The following is an 18,261-nucleotide window of genomic DNA, read 5'->3' as shown; positions in this document are numbered from 1 at the left end:
ATGATGGAAATAAATATTATACTAAAAAAAATCTTTAGATATAGGGAAAAAACTTGCTTTTATGAGTTATGATTTTTTAAGAAAGAAAGCAGTCTATACATAGTATAATTATACATAGTATAATGTTATGTCTATAATATTGTATTATAGAGATAAAAACATTAAGCCAAATACATTTATTTCAGTAAATGGGTCAGACTTTTCCTGTTTTAGTTCACTTAAGTTTACTACAATAATTTAAATTTGTTACATGTCAGAAAAAAATATATATATATTTTTTTACTTATTTAATGTCAGATGTGGTTAGTAAAATTGCCTTGTAAGTTGTATGTAGCATGACATACAATGTGTTGGGCCATTCTCCTTCAATGTTATCATTGCTAGTATTTTGGCCTATTACCATTGAACTGAAGTAACTCAGTCAGGTTTGTAGTCTGTCTTCCTCTCACACACCTCTTCACATTTGTCAACAGTTTTTTCTGTCACCCAAATATTGATCTAGTTTGTTGTTAAGCCATTCTGAAATTAACTTGACATTATGGCTTGGGTAATGTTTATTTTATTATTACTTTTAATAAACTGGCTTTTTTCCTTTGTTTCTCTTCATAGGTCAATTCTGACCGGGCTGTTCCCACCTACATCAGGAACAGCCCTCATCCATGGATACGACATCCGCACCGACATAGACAGCATTAGGAAGTATTTGGGAATGTGTCCGCAGCATAATGTCCTATTTAATGAGTGAGTGAATTAACAAGGCTTAGTCATTCTCTCTCTTTGAATTACAAAGTGGAAGTATGTGGTTCTTTGCACAACAATGTATTTTTTCTATGTAATGAGGCCTTGTAATGACTCAGGCTCCCCAGCAACACATAATTATTTGGTGTTTATTTTGAAATGCATTGACCTTTATTTATACCGTCTACAAGACTCTCCTGAAACTGCCTTTACTGATCGCCATGTGTTACCTTTTTTTTTTTCTTTTACTTTGTCTCACTTCTTTGTTCTTTGCTTCTAACTGATTATCTGGTACCTAATGCAAATGTGACAGCCTAATTACAGCAGATCCCAATTAATTTCCTTGGTAACTTCCATCACTAGAAAATGATTCCTGTAAAATGCCTGTGACAAATTATTTATGATACATATTTAGCAAGTTTTTTATTTTCTTATTATTGCTAAAAAGTTTCTGGAACGCCAAATATCTAAGTCTGAAATAGTATTGCATTTTGGCATTAAAAAAATGGTTTCAGTGGTTTCATTTAAATGGGCAGAAATACAATAGTTTTACGGTAGGCCGCTTGTCCCCCTTCTCACATTAGCTGAACTAGTCTTTCATGCTGTTGTAAAACTTTTCTAGGCTCACTGTGGAGGAGCACATTTACTTCTACGCCAGGTTGAAGGGACTTAGTCGCAGTGAGGTTGACTCTGAGATGGACCAGATGATTAAAGATGTTGGTTTACCACACAAGCGTAAGGAGCTTGCTAAGAACCTATCAGGTGAGGCTCAGTGTACCATGACACATCTCTTATGATCGGATTGACATTATGCTGACCTACAAATTTAGTCTTGATATGTGTAGTAATTAAGTGTATGAATGATTTTTATGAAGAAACATGCTAATTATAAGCCAGTCCTCCTTTCTTAGTACCTGCATGCAACTCCTCCTCTACACCCACTGTACCTGTGCTCCGTAATTCATTGTCTGGGGGGCACAAGCAGATTCTAGTTGATAGATTGTTCTAAGTCACGGAATGCTTGTGAGCAAAATCACTGAAATGTGACTTTCAAGGTTTGATCTATGATGACATTTCCACTACATTAGCACCGCACTGGATGCATTTTGAAGAGCCTGCTAAGAGAGAGGAGCTGAGAATTATTGTTGTGAAAGTGTATCTGCATCCCGGCCATTAATCATTTCACAGCTCCAAACGGCAATAAAGCACAGGGCCGAACATCTCATCATATTTATTCCATAATCACTTTCCAATATTGTGTCTGTATTTGAAACTTAATGCTGACACAGCCATGTGGTATTTTATTTTTGATGAAAATGTCTTAATATAAATAAAAATGCGACTGTTTTACCTAGTTTACATTTGATCAAATAATAGGTGAGTACAATGCTTTTTCAAAAGCATTTGTAATCCCAGAGCTTTTTCACGTTATCGTGTTGCAGCCAAAAAATTCAATATCCACCTAAACTTGACATAGCAAGGCAAGAATAATTATTGTGAAGTTCACACATAGTCATTTTCTGTCTTATGAAGTGAAGACATATGTATAAAACCCAATAAATTAATACATACCAACATAAATATTGAGTAAATGAATAAATAAATCATGTATTTATTATTTTTGGATGGTGCCACTTAATGAAAACATGTAAATATTGTGAAATAATAGTGTGTTATAAGAAATTATGTTGGTGACTTAAAAGAACCCCACCATCTGTACTGAGTTAAGCCAGTCGAGCATAGGAAAACTGTCAAGACAAAGATCAAGACCATTTTAGCAGATTAAGAATCTGGAAATTTGTAAAAATCATATTTAAAAAACCCCCAACTAATTTTACTGAACGTTTTAAGAACTATGTGTTGTTTTTAATGCTTTTCAGGTGGCATGCAGCGAAAACTCTCTGTGGCAATAGCCTTTGTTGGCGGTTCAAAGATTGTCATCCTAGATGAACCAACAGCAGGAGTAGACCCTTATGCTCGCCGGGGGATTTGGGAACTACTGCTAAAGTACAAACAAGGTGTGAATTCAGGAATAAATACAGGTTTGAAGTCTTTTGTGTTTACAGAACAAGTAGGATTGCTCACAGCTTGTTTGAACTGTTTTAGACTAAGAAAAAAAATCTTCACCTGTAATGTACCTTTCAACCTACAGCAATATTAGATGTATTCTATTAAAGTAATCAGGCATTCAGAATGGCCTAAAGGTATCTTATTGGCCCTGCTGTCAGAAAAAGTCAACTGTAAACGAAGAGAAATTGTGAATTGTGCAAACACGGGTCGGAGTGGAAGAGAAGACAAGTAGCTTTTATTGACAGACTCCCTAATTGTCTGCTGAATTAGTCAGCCTGTCACTCTCTGGCTTTATATACACTGTGGTTGCTGAAGACTATAAGCAGAGCATGCACATTTTCTCTCCAAATGTCTAAATGTTTAATGTGCACTGAGTGACATGCCGCCCTCGCTATGTCATTAGCATCTGCCTCTCTCTAATCAAGCCCTTTTTACTCCAATCGTTAGCTGCAGATAACTCGGTTCTAATGAGAACCCCCACGTTGTGGCTGCTCGAAATGACTCATTTTTGTTTCTCTCCGGTTTTATTTGAGCCACTGTCTTATGAAGGGTTGTCATTAGGCAAAGGATGTGGGAAAATGCTACAGGGAGTCTATTTGTGTGAAAAACTGAAGGATGAATTTAGAGTTAATATTACAGTTCATCACAGCTTATTAAATGTGGAGGTTTTCCGCATGGACAGGTTGACCACATTGCCTCAGAGTGGGTGTAACTTTTATTAAACTGAGTGGTGGCTTATTTGTTTGGTGGCGCTTTATCCTTTATGTTAAATTACTGGAAATAAAGTACTCTTAATATAGATTGTATGTTCGTAAGCCTTTATATGTTTCATTTAACTGTTGGCGTAAGCTAAACTAATTCAATCTTGACATCTTGTCATAAGAAGATAATCTTCAACAATATCTAAAACCTAAAACTTTAGTTATTGGCTCCTTGGTCTGACTCATAGCTCTCCACGAACTTTACATTCTGTCTCTTTTGTATGCATTAGGATTTGAAAAACAGAAAAAGAAAAGAGGAAACAAAAAAGAAACAAGAAGAAAATACCTTACTTTAGAAAGTGATTGAAATAGCAAATTATGACTTTTTGGTCATTATCCTTCACTGGAAGTTGATTACTATTCAGTTGCCCCAGTCATTACAGATAGAGCCCTGAGAATAAATTATATAATCAATCAAGATTTTCGATATAGGTGGTATGGCTGTCTGCCCAGGGTCTCTGTCCATCATGGTTTGACCCTGGGCTGCTGAAAAAAACAAACCAAAACTAAACAAGGACATCTTGGGTCAGTTTTGCCCTACCCACGTCTCCTATTGTTTGCTTGCATGTTTGGTCAGCAGGAATTTTTCTCTGCAATGTGTTGTAAGAAAATGTGGTTGCATACCATAGGTGCTTGATGAAGTTAATTATGATAAAGATTGGCACTAAACAGATGTTTTCTTTCAGTTTTCAAGCAATTTGGAATTTACAGTCATATTCAGTGAATTAAAATATGGATTCAAATGAGGCCTGTTTGTCAGACTAAAAGTACCTTTTGTAGTAAAAGTAAGAGAAAACATTCTCTTCAATAAACCCACATGTATCTACTCCATGTGTTTTTAGTGGTCTAATGTAATTTTAAATATTATGTTTTTATTGCCTGAAAATAGAAAATCATTCTAATTAACAGAATTGCTTTCAAACATCCATCTACTTTTAATTAATCTATATAAAATGTTTCATCTTGTGATAAAGTTTCTGAAATAAATTGACTTTTAGGTATACACATTTTTTAAATCGGTCTGTATGATCACTTTTAGTTCAAAATGTAAAATGCGTAGTTAAACTTGAACAGGACAAATGTAAACTATACACGTATCCCTGGAAAACATTTATTTAACGGTTACTCCACTTTTGTCTAGGAGAGAAATCTTTTATGTTTATATTTATAACAACCTTTGACAAACATGGAAATCACTTTCGATAGACTGCTCAAATCTGAGGTGAATTAATAAAATATTAAATGATATACTTAAAAGATCTGGTAGAACGATGTTTAAAAAAAGATATATATATATAAACAAAGATACAAAATATGGTGTCCTTTTTTATTATCTTTTGAAATGCTTTTATATTATATCTCTCAATATAGGGAAGTTCTTAATTTCGGTTTGACTTAGTTCCCTTGTTAGAATTATTCCCAAGTTTCTTAAGTATTGAATTGACTACTCAATTTCTTTTAATTCCATAGAAATGTAAGGAAAACAGCATTGTGGTGACACAAGGAGTTGGAATGCTTTGCTGCATATGTAGCATATACATAATTTAATGCAGTGGTTCTTAAACTTTTTTCAGTGCACAAAGGAATGTTCAATGTATGATTGCATGATTTCATGATTTTGACAATTTGTAATAAAACAGACAGAGTTTGGGGAAGAAGACGGCGGTCGCTCTTCGTTCGCTAAAGCTGTTCTTGTTTACAGGCTTCCCACTCGGAAGAAAGGAGAAGAAGAGACAAAACAAAACAAACATCAATTGTTACAACTGTTTCAATACAGCTGAGACATGTAACATAGGTATAAAAAACATTTTTTCTGAGGTAACAGCCTGCGATGTCATCGATGACATCACGTCCGTCCCTGACTGTCACTGATGACATCAGACCGACAAAACGAACGTGATGTCATCGATGACATCGCAGGCTGTTCCTTCAGAAGTGCTTGAATAAGACGACCACGTGGTAATGTGAAGGCCTGTGAAGGCCCTCGCACCGAACGTGGACGCGAGGGCCTGTGAAGGCCTGGGATCCTTCAAGGACCTGGCCTGTGAAGGCCCTCGCACCGAACGTGGACGCGAGGGCCTGTGAAGGCCAGGGATCCTTCATGGACCTGACCTGTGAAGGCCCTCGCACCGAACGTGGACGCGAGGGCCTGTGAAGGCCAGGGATCCTTGAATGACCTGACCTGTGAAGGCCCTCGCACCGAACGTGGACGCGAGGGCCTGTGAAGGCCAGGTATCCTTGAATGACCTGACCTGTGAAGGCCCTCGCACCGCCACGTGGACGCGAGGGGACTGTGAAGGCCAGGGATCCTTCATGGACCTGGCCTGTGAAGGCCCTTGCACCGCCACGTGGACGCGAGGGCCTGTGAAGGCCAGGGATCCTTCAAGGACCCCTGGCCTGTGAAGGCCCTCGCACCGCCACCTGGATGCGAAGGCATGTGAAGGCCCTGGCCTGTGAAAGCCCTCGCACCAGCACCTGTATGCGAGGGCCTGTGAAGTCGTGTAAAAGTAGTAGAAAAAGTTGAGTACCTTTCTACTGTTTCTACTCTCTGCTCCTTCCATGCGTTGCTCTAGGGCAGTGGTTCTCACACTTTTTTCAGTGATGTACCCCCTTAAAAATATATTTTTAGTCAAGTATCCCCTGACACGGGCAAAACATTTTTGGAATTAAAAAGGGGTACAGTGCTGTAAAATCACTGTCTGATTTATTAAAGCCAAACAACTTATATCAGTGAACCTGACAAATACATCCATATTGCAAACATTGCACGGTTAAACAAAAAAGAAAACAGAAGACGGTGACCACCAGGAAGGTATAAAACCAGTCAAACCGTTTTATTTTAAAGGATATTGAAACTAAATACTGAATATAAAATTCAGTACATGAACACACATTTATATTTTATTGAACTTTTCACAAAATAATTTTTCCCAAGACTTATTATGAGGAGCCTACTGGTTTTTTAAAGATATTTTGAAAAGCTTCACGTACCCCCTGCAGTACCTCCACGTACCCCCAGGGGTACACGTACCCCCATTTGAGAACCACTGATTTAATGTATAAATTCAATTGCAATGGATGGTAAATTACAACATGCATACGAGATGTGACATGAATGTAGTCAAAATTAATGTAAATTAATTCTGAATAAATTCGACATTTTTGCATTTGCAGTGAAAACTTGATGGAACTAAGAAAAATGTTAACTAAGCTCGTGTTCCAACTATTTTAGGACTGCAACGTGTTTTATATACCATACATAGTGCAACTATCACACAAATGCATATTAATGTATAGCAGAAGTCAGTGTTGCAGGACAAATGGGATAAAATATAGAAGTATTTCTTTTTTCATGCAACATCCAAAAAATGACTAAAAACAACATAGTAATGACATACAACACATTTTCCATGACAGTACACAACATCTTACGTCACACTAATAAATGATTTTCATAAACCATAATGTCTAAAATTTTAAATTTGTTAAAATTTTATACTAAGCACAAGGTCTTGTAATCCAATGGACAGGATATAAATTAAGTTATGTCAACTTAAGAGTTTTATGTCTTGAAGTGACTGTCACTAATAGCAGTTATAGAGTTTGTTTGTTCTTTATTACAAAGCCAAAGCTCATTATGTTTTCATCCTGCCTTTCTCATCCACTGTGAAATCCACCTGTCTCAACTTGATTTAGAGGGAAGGAATCTAAATAAAAGAATACAGTTGGGTAACTCTACTTTGCTGTATGTGTTTTGAGTATGTAAAACAGCAATTTATCTGAACACATCCTTGGTATATTACTACATGCTCTAATTTGCTGCAACTTGCTATAAATCAGAATACCTTTGAGAGCCGTTTGCAGTCCAAACAAATTTATTTTTTCCTCCAACTTGCAAATGATTCAATACTTTTTGGATTTTCTCTACATACACAGACACATTCATCTCCCAGGTTTGACCATCCCATGCAAAACGAGCCCAGTCGGTTAGACTAAACCGCAAGCAATCTCTTCAGCCGTAACTTTTTTTTTTTGAAACTATAGTTTCCCTGCTGTATGTTAAATTGATTGGATTGCGTGTCTTGATGTTTCATTTCATTTTATGTAGAAGGAAGGCTGAGTTTGCGAGGCAAAACATCATGCAGCAATGCTTTACTGTGAAGAGATGAATTAAGCAGTTTGACTGGAGGCAGGGCACGCATTGGCGTGGAGAGAGAAAGAGAGAAACAGGGCATGTAGAAATAGTTGGACAAGCAAAATGGCTACAACGGGCCACAGTTGATGACCTCTCAGTGCGTCCTTATCCCCGGGATAATGTGACGTGTGAGGATACAAATTTAACTTTGTGCAAAAACAGCCTTGCTCAGCACCGTGCCTGACCCTTTGCAGTAATAACCATCCTCAACATTTGTGCAGAAAGGGTGAAAACCCTTGCTTGTACTAAATTTAGAACGCTGATGTCTTATACCTTTCACATGTAGAGATGTGTCTCTGTAGGTTGGAAGAACTGAAGATGCTGCAGAAAAAGCATCACAAAAATCTGACTTCTGTGACCAGAGAAGAAAATTTTTAAATATTTTTGAAATAATTATTAGGGTTATTTCATATCACATTTACTCTTTAATGTAAAATATATTAAAAGCAAGGTTTGATTCTACTAAAGTGAGGTTAGGTGGAGTACTTATTAGCCTTCAGCAATAACAATACATGAAAAATTGTTTAGAAAATATGTCAAGTCAAGCTAATAGCTAGCAATTTAAACTAATTAGCTATTTAATTTAATGGATACTATTGCTAATTGCCACTTAAGCTAGCAACAGCTCTTCAAACTTATAGCTTCAGTGGCTTTTAGTTTGGCAAAGTACTACTCAAACTGACAACTGTTCAATTGCTACTTAGCTTAACGACTATTTCAGCTGACAGCAACTTAACCTAACAGCTACTTCGCTTAGCAGCTACTTTGCCAACTTCCTAAGCTAGCAGTCACTAAAGTTACCTACAGTTCATCCAGAAAGTATTCGTAGCAGTTTGCTCATTGTTGCCAACTCCTCAGAAAGGAAAGTAGCTATTGGCTGTCATGGAAGTCACTGGATGATGCCATTGGATAATTTGTATATTTGGTCATGTGTGATTGAGGCAGAAGAAAAGAATATCAATGTTGGCAAGACAAAATAACTTTTTTTTCCCCTAAAAGTTATCCAGTAAATGTAACTGAGTAAATCTAACCAGTGGCTACACATCTATGAATTCTACGCTATTTGTCTTTCTGCCTCAATTGAGAGCAGTTGCTTTATATCTCCAAGAGCTAGCCCTTATTTGAATTTGTTTTTTATTTTTACAGTGATTCTGTTGTCAAAAGAAGAAAAAAAACATAATTCTTATGTTCATAATCACAATTTTTTCTGTTAACGTTCCTGGATTTAATTAGGCCAACTCTGAGGATATCTACTGAAACAATTTTCAAAGTATTCATTGACAATAAAGGTGTGTCTCTAGCATGTGACTGCAATTTAATTTATTGATGTTTTAATAAGAAATCACTTGAGGAACCCATGTCAAAGCAGCTATCTTTCATTGTAATAGAGGTAATAGGTTAAATGTTTGCTACTTAAAAACATGACTGGATCAAAGAACCCATTTCTCTCTGATGCTGCTTTCCTGCAGACAGCAGAGACAGGACCACGCTGTGACTTCATTACAAATCTGCCGTTTTTTTCCCTTGCTTTCTGGGGTATGTGATAATTAATATGTGTTATCTGATCCAGCGTGATGTAAAAGGATTAGAACACCTGTGAATAATCGTGCGATTCATGCCGTTTTTGTCACTGCAGATGCATTCAGTTTGATGCCGTTCGAATCAAAGGACTCTGGGAACAAAACAGAGCTGGAGTAAAATTTGTTTCCTATAGAAATGTTGGAAAGGAGCCTGTGGAAGGCCTTTATCGTTATTTTAATTATGTCCCAGTTTCACACCCACGCGCTTTTCTTCGGTTTGCTTTGTTACCACGTTCAAAGGCACGAGAAAAAAATATATCACAGTGAAATTGACACTAAGAAGATAAGTGACGGCATGCGGATTCAGATTTTGATATCTACCTCATTTTTAGGAGGCCGTGTCCACAAAAACGCTTTGTATGGATTTTCATGAATAACTTTTACAAGCCGTACTTGGAGCCTGCCTTTTATTTTATCTTTCAGCATTTATCTAAAAGACATGTCTATTGTGGTTCTCCTCAGGTCGCACCATTATTTTGTCAACACACCACATGGATGAGGCAGACATCTTAGGAGACCGCATAGCCATCATCTCTCAAGGAAAGATGCAATGCTGCGGCTCCTCGCTCTTCCTGAAGAAGTGTTTCGGCAGTGGCTACTACCTGACTCTGGTCAGAGATGGGACGGAAAAAATTACCAATCAACGTAAAAATATCACACAAAATCTGTCCAAGGAGGAACAAATGGTGAGCATGTTTTATTTTTGAAATAATTTGTTTTGAAAGCAATTGGACTTTTTTGCCAATGTGTTAGCGTATGTGCCTTTGTTAGCAGGCAGAGTAGTAAACATTCTGTACATTCATGGGTCAAATTTGAGCTGTGTTCTCCTTGAGAAAATTGGATATTGGCATGTTAAAAATAAAGCAAAGCTATAACCTTTTTTTGATACTTGCACACAAGAATCAAAAGAGCCTAACTGCAACCTTGGCTCTCTGTGCTGAAGGTTCCACCCAATGTATGCAAGTGGTTCATCGTCAGGTTCAAGACTCGCAGTGCGAGTCAGATTAAGCTGATTCCTACAAACACGGTGCACACATCATAATCCTCAAACTCAAAAGCCCTCCAACGTAGCAAATCCCCATGCACATTGACACACTAAGATCCAGTCATCTATTACTTGGCTGTACTCTAAAGCATAATTGCAAGAAGTTAGACGAAAAAATATGCTCTCAGTTAATGAGATCATTTAATGAGAAAAAAATACTAGATAATATAACAATGGAACAGCTGTTCTTTGTTCTTTTTAAATCTTTCAACCTATGATAGCGCATCTAAAAGTTTTTACAAATCTGAAGAAATTGTATAAAGCACATCTTGCAAAACGTTGTATCCTGTCGTGTAAGTAAGACCCAGATGGGGGTCTTTATCCTATCATGTACATATAATACACTAATGGCAATACAAAGTAAAAAAAGTATCGACTTAATTATAAAACTAATCAATTAAATGGATAAAATGATGCAACAGATTCAACTTAAATACAATAACTGTGACTCAACATGTTCGTCTTGGAGTACCTTTACATATGGTACTGCTGGAACAAAACGCAGCGTTTAAAAACGGGGTTTCTTAATGGGGCCATCAAACACGGCTCAAGACGTGTGTGCTTAATGGCATGAAGCGTGTGGAACTCTCAGTATACTACTGCATCAGGATAGTGACTGACACTCCCACATATCGCAGTCTTGGGATTTTTTCTTTGAACTTTGTTTCAATTTAATGATCACCTAAACATCAGAGAATAACTCATAGACTCTGATACTCGTCATAGTCTATGAGTATCCCCAAGAGTTAAGAAAATGCCCAGCTAAGTCAGTCTAAACTGGGTTAAGTCCCATACTTTGTTGGATGCTGCTAACAGTCTGCTTGCCGAGGTGAATGAATTTTCATTAGCATAGATAGAGATGTCCCCCTGCTCGGCTCTTAGTAGCTTGAGTAGCAGGGTTCTGCATCTTTCTCCGGTATGTTCAGAAAGTTTGGGCTAATATGTGTGACTCATCCGGTGTTGGCTATGGGTGTTGTCATGTTGTCTGCCTGTGTCCCGGGACGCCTGCTTAATGTGGGTTGGCGATTCACTTGATGGCAGGAAATCGGCCTTGGTGGAACAGGCATAGGTTGTCTGGTGGCAAGGGTGCCAGCATGTGGGCTGCTCTGAGATGTTGGTGGTGGACACGGTTGTGTGTGGGCATTTGATCCGCTCAGTGCGATCTGACCTGATGGTATTGCCAGATGGGCGTCTTTATTTTTGGATTGGGTTGCGTTTAATTGCCTCCACGGGGGATTTTGTAGTGCAGGGCGGTCTACTGTCTGCAGGATTGTGACGACTCCTTTCTGTGGCCGTTTGCAGTGTGGAGGTGTTTCCTTTCTGTGGATCTTGTTAGCGGTTTGGAGTGTAGTGGGAATATCTTATAAACTCAGGGCCTGCTGAGTTTCCCCAAAAGTTTAATGCCACAACTTTTCTTCCACTGCTATGAATAATTAGTTACAAACACAAACAAAAACAACATAAATGCATGGAGGGTAATGCAATTACATAATGACATGCACACACAAAGGGCACACAGTAGTTAAGGCAATTCTGTCATGGTCTGCCTAAAATAACAGTTTTGTTTTTCATTATTGGAAAACTGGATTCTGTTATAGTTCCTTCATTATTTTATGCATTTTTGATGTATAAACAGAGATCAGAAGAATGTTTAACATATTCTTTGTTGTTAGGTAAGCAGTTTAAAATTAGGTTCTTTATTGCAATCTTCTCACTGCTATGATCTTAGTTTAGCCCTTTCAATAACTAATAAATGTCCTTACAACTAAATTGCTGCTTTTGCTAGCCTACAAGACCTACGTTTGACACTTAGATAATGCCATTAAAACTACCAGTGAGTTTTTAGATCCATTTTTCTTGTGATTGGGTTAGACACTGTGTGCTTTATTTAAATAAGTTTTCTACAACATCCTGTTGTAGAAAATCAATCCATCCTCTTTTTGCAGAAGACTTATGTTTTTCTCATTTTTAAGTCTAAAACAGAAATAAAATGGTGGTCTTCAAGAAGGACACGTTTCCAATAGTGGATATTTATCCAAATGTATAAGTTGTCTCCTCTCAAAAAGTTATGTAGTTTTTGTAGCTCTAAATACATTTTATTTAGCTGGACTGAGGGCCAAACATTTCTCTTCGGATTAAAAAGGTTGGAGACTCTTTCAATAGCAATTTAGTCAACTGTTTAATGAAGTTAATTTAGTCATTGTAATTTCACTGGAAAAAAGAAGAAAAAACTGCATTTTATTCTAGAAATTTATAAGATTTACTCAACTTCTTTCTGAGATCAGATATTTATATTCTGTTGTTTTGCTTAATGATGGGAACAGCGGACACTTTTCATCACAGATTAAGCACACTTCATGCTGATGTACGCACACAGCTCTATTTACACTAATTAAGTACAAACTTACAGAGGCACATTATTTGATTAATGCTTCATAGGAGTCCTCTAGGAGGCACTGCTCATCATTCTAAGTGGTAAGGTATGATAGTCTTTCTAATCCAATTCTGATTAACAGGAGACAGCCCGTCCTTCCAGGGATAGTCCAGATGACGGCTTCGGCAGTCAAACATTGGACAATTCTGACCGTACAGGTACACGGTTATTTTGGTTTATTTGCATGCATATTTAAAAATTCTAAGTATGTTTTAGATGGGGTTTTTTTTGTTTTGTTTTTGTACATTTTCTAATTTCCACATAATTCAAACCATAAATACCAACAGCTCTTTTTCCTCCCTGAGCTCTCGTCATCTGAGGCTCCAAAACTTTTTGGCAAGAGCATAGAAACTGGAAAACTATCATTTCTTACGGTGGAAAACAGTGTTGAATAGAAGTGATATTTTATTTAATTAGTTTATTGAATGTTTGCTTTTGTGGCTCATCTTTTTAACCTTCATTTTTTAAACTGGCTACTAAATTAGACAAGATTCCTTTAAAATTCAAATTAGACACACACATTTTGTGTTCTTATTTCCACTGTTTTTTAATTTCTTTCAATTTGTAATAATTGACTGTTGACGTCTGTTGACGATTTTCATTGCATAAATAACTTAAACAGTTCTCAACTAAATTGAACTACATTAATTTCGTTCTTCACTGTCAATTATTTGTATAAACTGTATCAGACTGTCTAAGATGGCAAACATGAGTTTAAATACATGCATGTTTTTTAACAGTATAAACTAAGCATGAAGTTATTTTTGGTATTTTTATTTCAACTAATTGTAAGGGTTTTATCACTAAGAAAATTCTTCGTATACAGATTCTGATTAGATTCTGGTGTTTATAAATACAAACTAAAGATAGATTGAGGAAACCAGATCCTTCCTTCTTTCCTTGCTTCGTTGGGTGCAGAGTGGCGGTCTCTTATCCCAATTGTGATTTTATACCAGGTTGGCTACACCCCGGAAGGGGTCAAAGTCCATTGTAAGGTCAACACAGGCACCCACAGGGCAGAACAATTGGAAGCACACCTTTACACGAAGGGCAGAGGCAGGTTTAAGGAAAATACCTTTTTCTCCACAACAGTTAAACACCAGACAGAAAGCAGCATAACAGCAGGAATCACATTTCTATAAGTGACAACCCATTATTCTTCATTAGTCTAAAACAAGCAGACCACATCACCACACAAACCCACGTGTGCATTCCAAAAAGTGATTCAGTCTGAAGTGTAAAGTAGATCCATTTACTTCTCCACAAAGTGCCAAGCCAGTAGTTGTTAAGCTTCAGTAATTATGTATGAGAGGCGCTGGATCAATAATGGATGTGTTGTGTTCTGCAACGCTGTGTGGATTGATCCTCACCAAATCCCCGCTTCAGAGCAGATGACTGAGAGGAGTTACAGTTTGTTCGGAGAAGGTGTTTTTGCAAATGTCAAATGATCAGGTGCACAACCTTTTCAGTGTGTTTCTCTGTGTATTTCAGATGTCTTGATTTGTTTGGGAGTACTGCACCAATGCCACTCTGCAGGTCTTTTAATATTCCATGTGGTTGCTGAAATTTAGCAGCGGCTACTCGTAAATAATCTGGAGGCACACAAAAACAAATCAAATCAAAATGTATATTCAACAAGAAGGAGAGAATTTTTTTTTTGGGGGGGGGGGGGGGGGGGGGGAATGTTACATTCTGTATAGACAGTTCTTTAAATTGATTTTTTTTTGTTTTACCTATTAAAGCAGGTCTTGCTGCTGTAACTCAGCTTGTGCGCCGCCATGTACCAGAAGCTGCGTTTTTGGAGAGCATCGGTCAGGAAATCACCTTCATCCTGCCCTACAGTGGAGCCAGAGACGGGACCTTCGCCACACTCTTCCACAAGCTTGATCTCGCTATGGCTGACCTTGGCCTGACCAGCTATGGCATCTCTGACACCACACTGGAGGAGGTAAACTGACGGCAGCATAGACAGCATTCAAAAATAATAAATTCACTGTAGGAAGATTAGAAGAATTATATCCTTATTTTATCTTCAGTAGTAGGGGAAATATTCAATTTTAATAAATTATCTTTTATTTTTAACCCAAATCACTGGTATCACAATTGTAATCTCTTTTAAATAAAAGGAACTATAGTAGTTGTTTTGTCCATACTTTTACAGTTTCACAACTTCTGTATCATATTCTTTCTACTTCTCAGAACTTTAAATACAATATAATACAAAGGGACATTTCTTTAAAACAGTGATCACTGGCCTAGACAATGACCTACAGTTTTCTTTTCACCAGGAAGAGGTGGGCTACTCTTAAATAATCTGGAGGCACACAAAAGTGGATCAAATTTAAAAGTATAATCAACAAAAAGGAAAATAATACTTTTCCATAGCTCACTGTTAGAGAACTACAGCAAAGAGTAACAAGTCCTCACAGTAAATATTATACCTTATTTACATGCTAGCTGGTTATTTGACAGTCATTCCTCGAAAAGTACTTTTCAGCCTTACCGCCAATGTAGACTTTACTAAATGTGGACTTTACTAAATTCTTCTGGTCCTTTTATGTGGAACCAAAATCAAGCTTTTCGGCACCAAGCTTTCCTGGTTCGGTGTGAGTTCTTCAGCGAGATAAAAATCCAAAGATTATGTCAAAACTGACCTATTACAGTACTGGTAAATGTTCATCCTTTTTTTTATTTATTTATTTTTTACTATTACTTTTGTTTAATTTTTTTAAACTTGTCAAATTCAGTATTTATCAAAACTGTTCAGGGTGAGGTCATGCGACTGATTAAGAATGCATTTATTTAAAGTCTTTTTTAAAGTAAATGTGCACAATACTCTATACTTGATCTTTATGTTGGTTCTTTGATGTGAGGTCTTTTTGTTTCTAGGTTTGTTTCTTTTCTTTTCCTGACTATTTGTTTCTCTTAGTCACCTTTTAAGATGCAACCTCATCACATGATAACAGAGTAAACAATAATTTTCTCAAAAAAGCCATTTACTTCAGAGCAACAATATGTTTTCTGCTGATTTGTTTTTATTTTATTATAACTGAAACTATTCTGTGATTTTGATGGTTCATGTATAATATTACAGATTCTTTTCTCAATTATATATGAAGTCTTAGTTTCCCATATGGATGACTCTTTTTGGAGGTGAACTAGACAGACATACTGCTTGATCATAAATGTGGATGACTCTTCATGTACCTTAGACACACCAGAGACACTCATGGCTGGAAGGCAATATGAATAATTGCTTTTTAAATGTACTGAAAGTCAACCATGACAAGAATTTTTTTTTTCCTTCATCCATTTCATCTTTTGAAGCCTGAATATGCTGCTGTGAATACTCGGTTATTAATAATTGAACATGAACATATAGAACCTGTGGAAGTTGGTTTAAAAAAAAAGTCAACTGTTGAGAAGCTTGGATTGGGAAAATTACTATAGTGTTGAATGAAGAAATTGGCCATGTGAAAACAGTCTGTTTAGAAGAATTGCATCTTTTTGTCAAAGCAAGAGGATACCCTTTGGGCATCTAACGTACACTGTATTATTTGAAATAATATATGGTAAGAAATTACGTGATTGTTTAAGTCTGGAAAGAAATGAGCTGCATAAATAAATACAGAAAACAGGGCTATCATTACGGAAAAGCTACATGGTATGTGTTCAAATGAAGTTCATCCCACCAGACGTATGGAACAGAGCAGTTTGACAGAAACTTTATGACAGGTCTGTGTAGAACGCTCACATTCATAAATATTGTAAAATAAAGAAACCTGAAAGTTGTCCTTGTGTTGTAGAGTTATCCGCAGAAATTAATCATAATTGTGCACTTGATATGAAGTGTCTTGTAAATACTAAACCTAAATATAATAAAAAATGTTTCAATTTTGTTTATTTTGCAGATATTTCTGAAAGTGGCAGAAGAAACCGGCGTGGATACAGAAATGCCATGTAAGATTGCAAAACATGTGGTAAAGTAACAATGATACATCGTTCATATAACAATGGTCTTGTTAAGACAAGCAGAGTTTAAAAGGAACAGAGTTTGGTTCAAAGTTGGTGCTAAAAACCAAAGGTTTTTGAAATACATTTTAATCACTCATGCTGAGTCCTGTAATACAAAAATGCCTCCATTTCTATCTTCGTGGATAGACATGGAGGATCTGGTGGACGGCATGTTGCATGCAAGACCATGTGCTCTGCACCAGTTGGTGTTTCGGCACAACCCTAACCCTCTCATCAGTCCTCAGATGCCTCTGCTGTACATGCTTGACCTGAGTTACTGTAAGCATATCAATAACCAGTCTGAGAACCTGCTCACTGCAGCAGGAACTCCAACCAGAGATTCTTGTGAGGAGAAGAATATCTAAAACTTTCCTGAGATGTAGCCCTAGTTTTTGTGAAAGCAACTGCAGATATGTGTAGCTGATGTAGCAGGTTTAATCAAGACGCCTTAGTGTCAAGATGCAAGAACCTGTATAAAGCATGACTAATTCCACTTTGTTGTGCTGTTCATTCTTGATTAGTTGACCCGCAGGTCAACTTGGCCTGAACGCACTGTCCCCCAAGTCTACTTTTCATTTTGAGCACAAACAGTGCAGTTAAATCTGAGAGAGGGCCTTACAAAAGAAAATAAAACAAGTGCAAAACATCATTTGCACTTGTTAAAGTCACAAATGGGAATGATTACTGTCATTTGGAATGAGGGGTAAGTCAAATTGATGGCAAATAAAAAACCGGAAAAGTGCTAAGTACAACTATTCACATAATAAAAGTGATTCATTTGTGCTGCTTTTATTATTAATCTTAAACAATAAGCTACTATTAACTTTGTGATTGATTGAGTTCATTGATTATTTTTTTACCTGCTAGCTGGTTGTTTTATTTTTTTTTATTTCATCCGTTTCTTAGAAACGTCTTCCAGGATATCAGAAGTGTCTGTCCCTTAAAAACTCCTGAGTTTGTGCTTTTTCATGGCATAATGTGGCATCTTGCGAGACAGGGAGCTATTCTTATTGTTATTTATATCCTTAAATTGGGTCAGGCCAAAACAACATATCTTATTTGTATTCCCACAGCAGCAAAGGAGCCATTGGTTAGAGACTGGAAAAGAAGCTCCCGCGAATCTAAAAGGAACAGCGTTGCCAGCGTCCGCGCCAAATCAGAGCACAACGGGATGAGAGGCATGTTCTTTCTAATTTACTTCCTCCTTTTTTTGTGTGTGAATGATACAATTGTGAATATACATAATCACACACCTTAAATATTACATTGTGTAAATAAAAATACTAAGCTGACTATGTACAAGATAACGTGTGCTGTCATGGATGTAGCAGGTTTGGCATTAATTACTTTAAACCACTGACCAGCAGTCCAGCCCGGTTCTTTTTTTTTTTTCTTACCCCAGATTAGATACCTCAGAACTTACA

The 18,261-nt window shown here is 37.0% G+C and overlaps 1 protein-coding gene across 5 annotated transcripts in view; it reads left to right on the top strand.

Moving 5' to 3' along the window:
• The window catches only part of LOC114157570 (ATP-binding cassette sub-family A member 1), a 188,776-nt gene that overhangs the window by 70,427 nt on the left and 100,088 nt on the right, over positions 1 to 18,261 (top strand). For 3 of the 5 annotated variants that reach the window (XM_028038645.1, XM_028038644.1, XM_028038648.1), the window contains 8 exons: positions 610 to 741; positions 1,361 to 1,500; positions 2,619 to 2,756; positions 9,807 to 10,030; positions 12,906 to 12,981; positions 14,566 to 14,771; positions 16,735 to 16,783; positions 17,911 to 18,015. In XM_028038645.1, coding sequence (XP_027894446.1) covers positions 610 to 741; positions 1,361 to 1,500; positions 2,619 to 2,756; positions 9,807 to 10,030; positions 12,906 to 12,981; positions 14,566 to 14,771; positions 16,735 to 16,783; positions 17,911 to 18,015 — 1,070 coding nt within the window. The remainder of the gene's footprint in view (positions 1 to 609; positions 742 to 1,360; positions 1,501 to 2,618; positions 2,757 to 9,806; positions 10,031 to 12,905; positions 12,982 to 14,565; positions 14,772 to 16,734; positions 16,784 to 17,910; positions 18,016 to 18,261) is intronic. The other 2 variants (XM_028038647.1, XM_028038646.1) reach the window with 2 other exon arrangements.

Source organism: Xiphophorus couchianus, chromosome 14 (genome assembly GCF_001444195.1).
Source record: "Xiphophorus couchianus chromosome 14, X_couchianus-1.0, whole genome shotgun sequence".
Lineage (NCBI taxonomy): Eukaryota > Metazoa > Chordata > Actinopteri > Cyprinodontiformes > Poeciliidae > Xiphophorus > Xiphophorus couchianus.
This window is presented reverse-complemented; position numbering and strand designations above follow the sequence as displayed.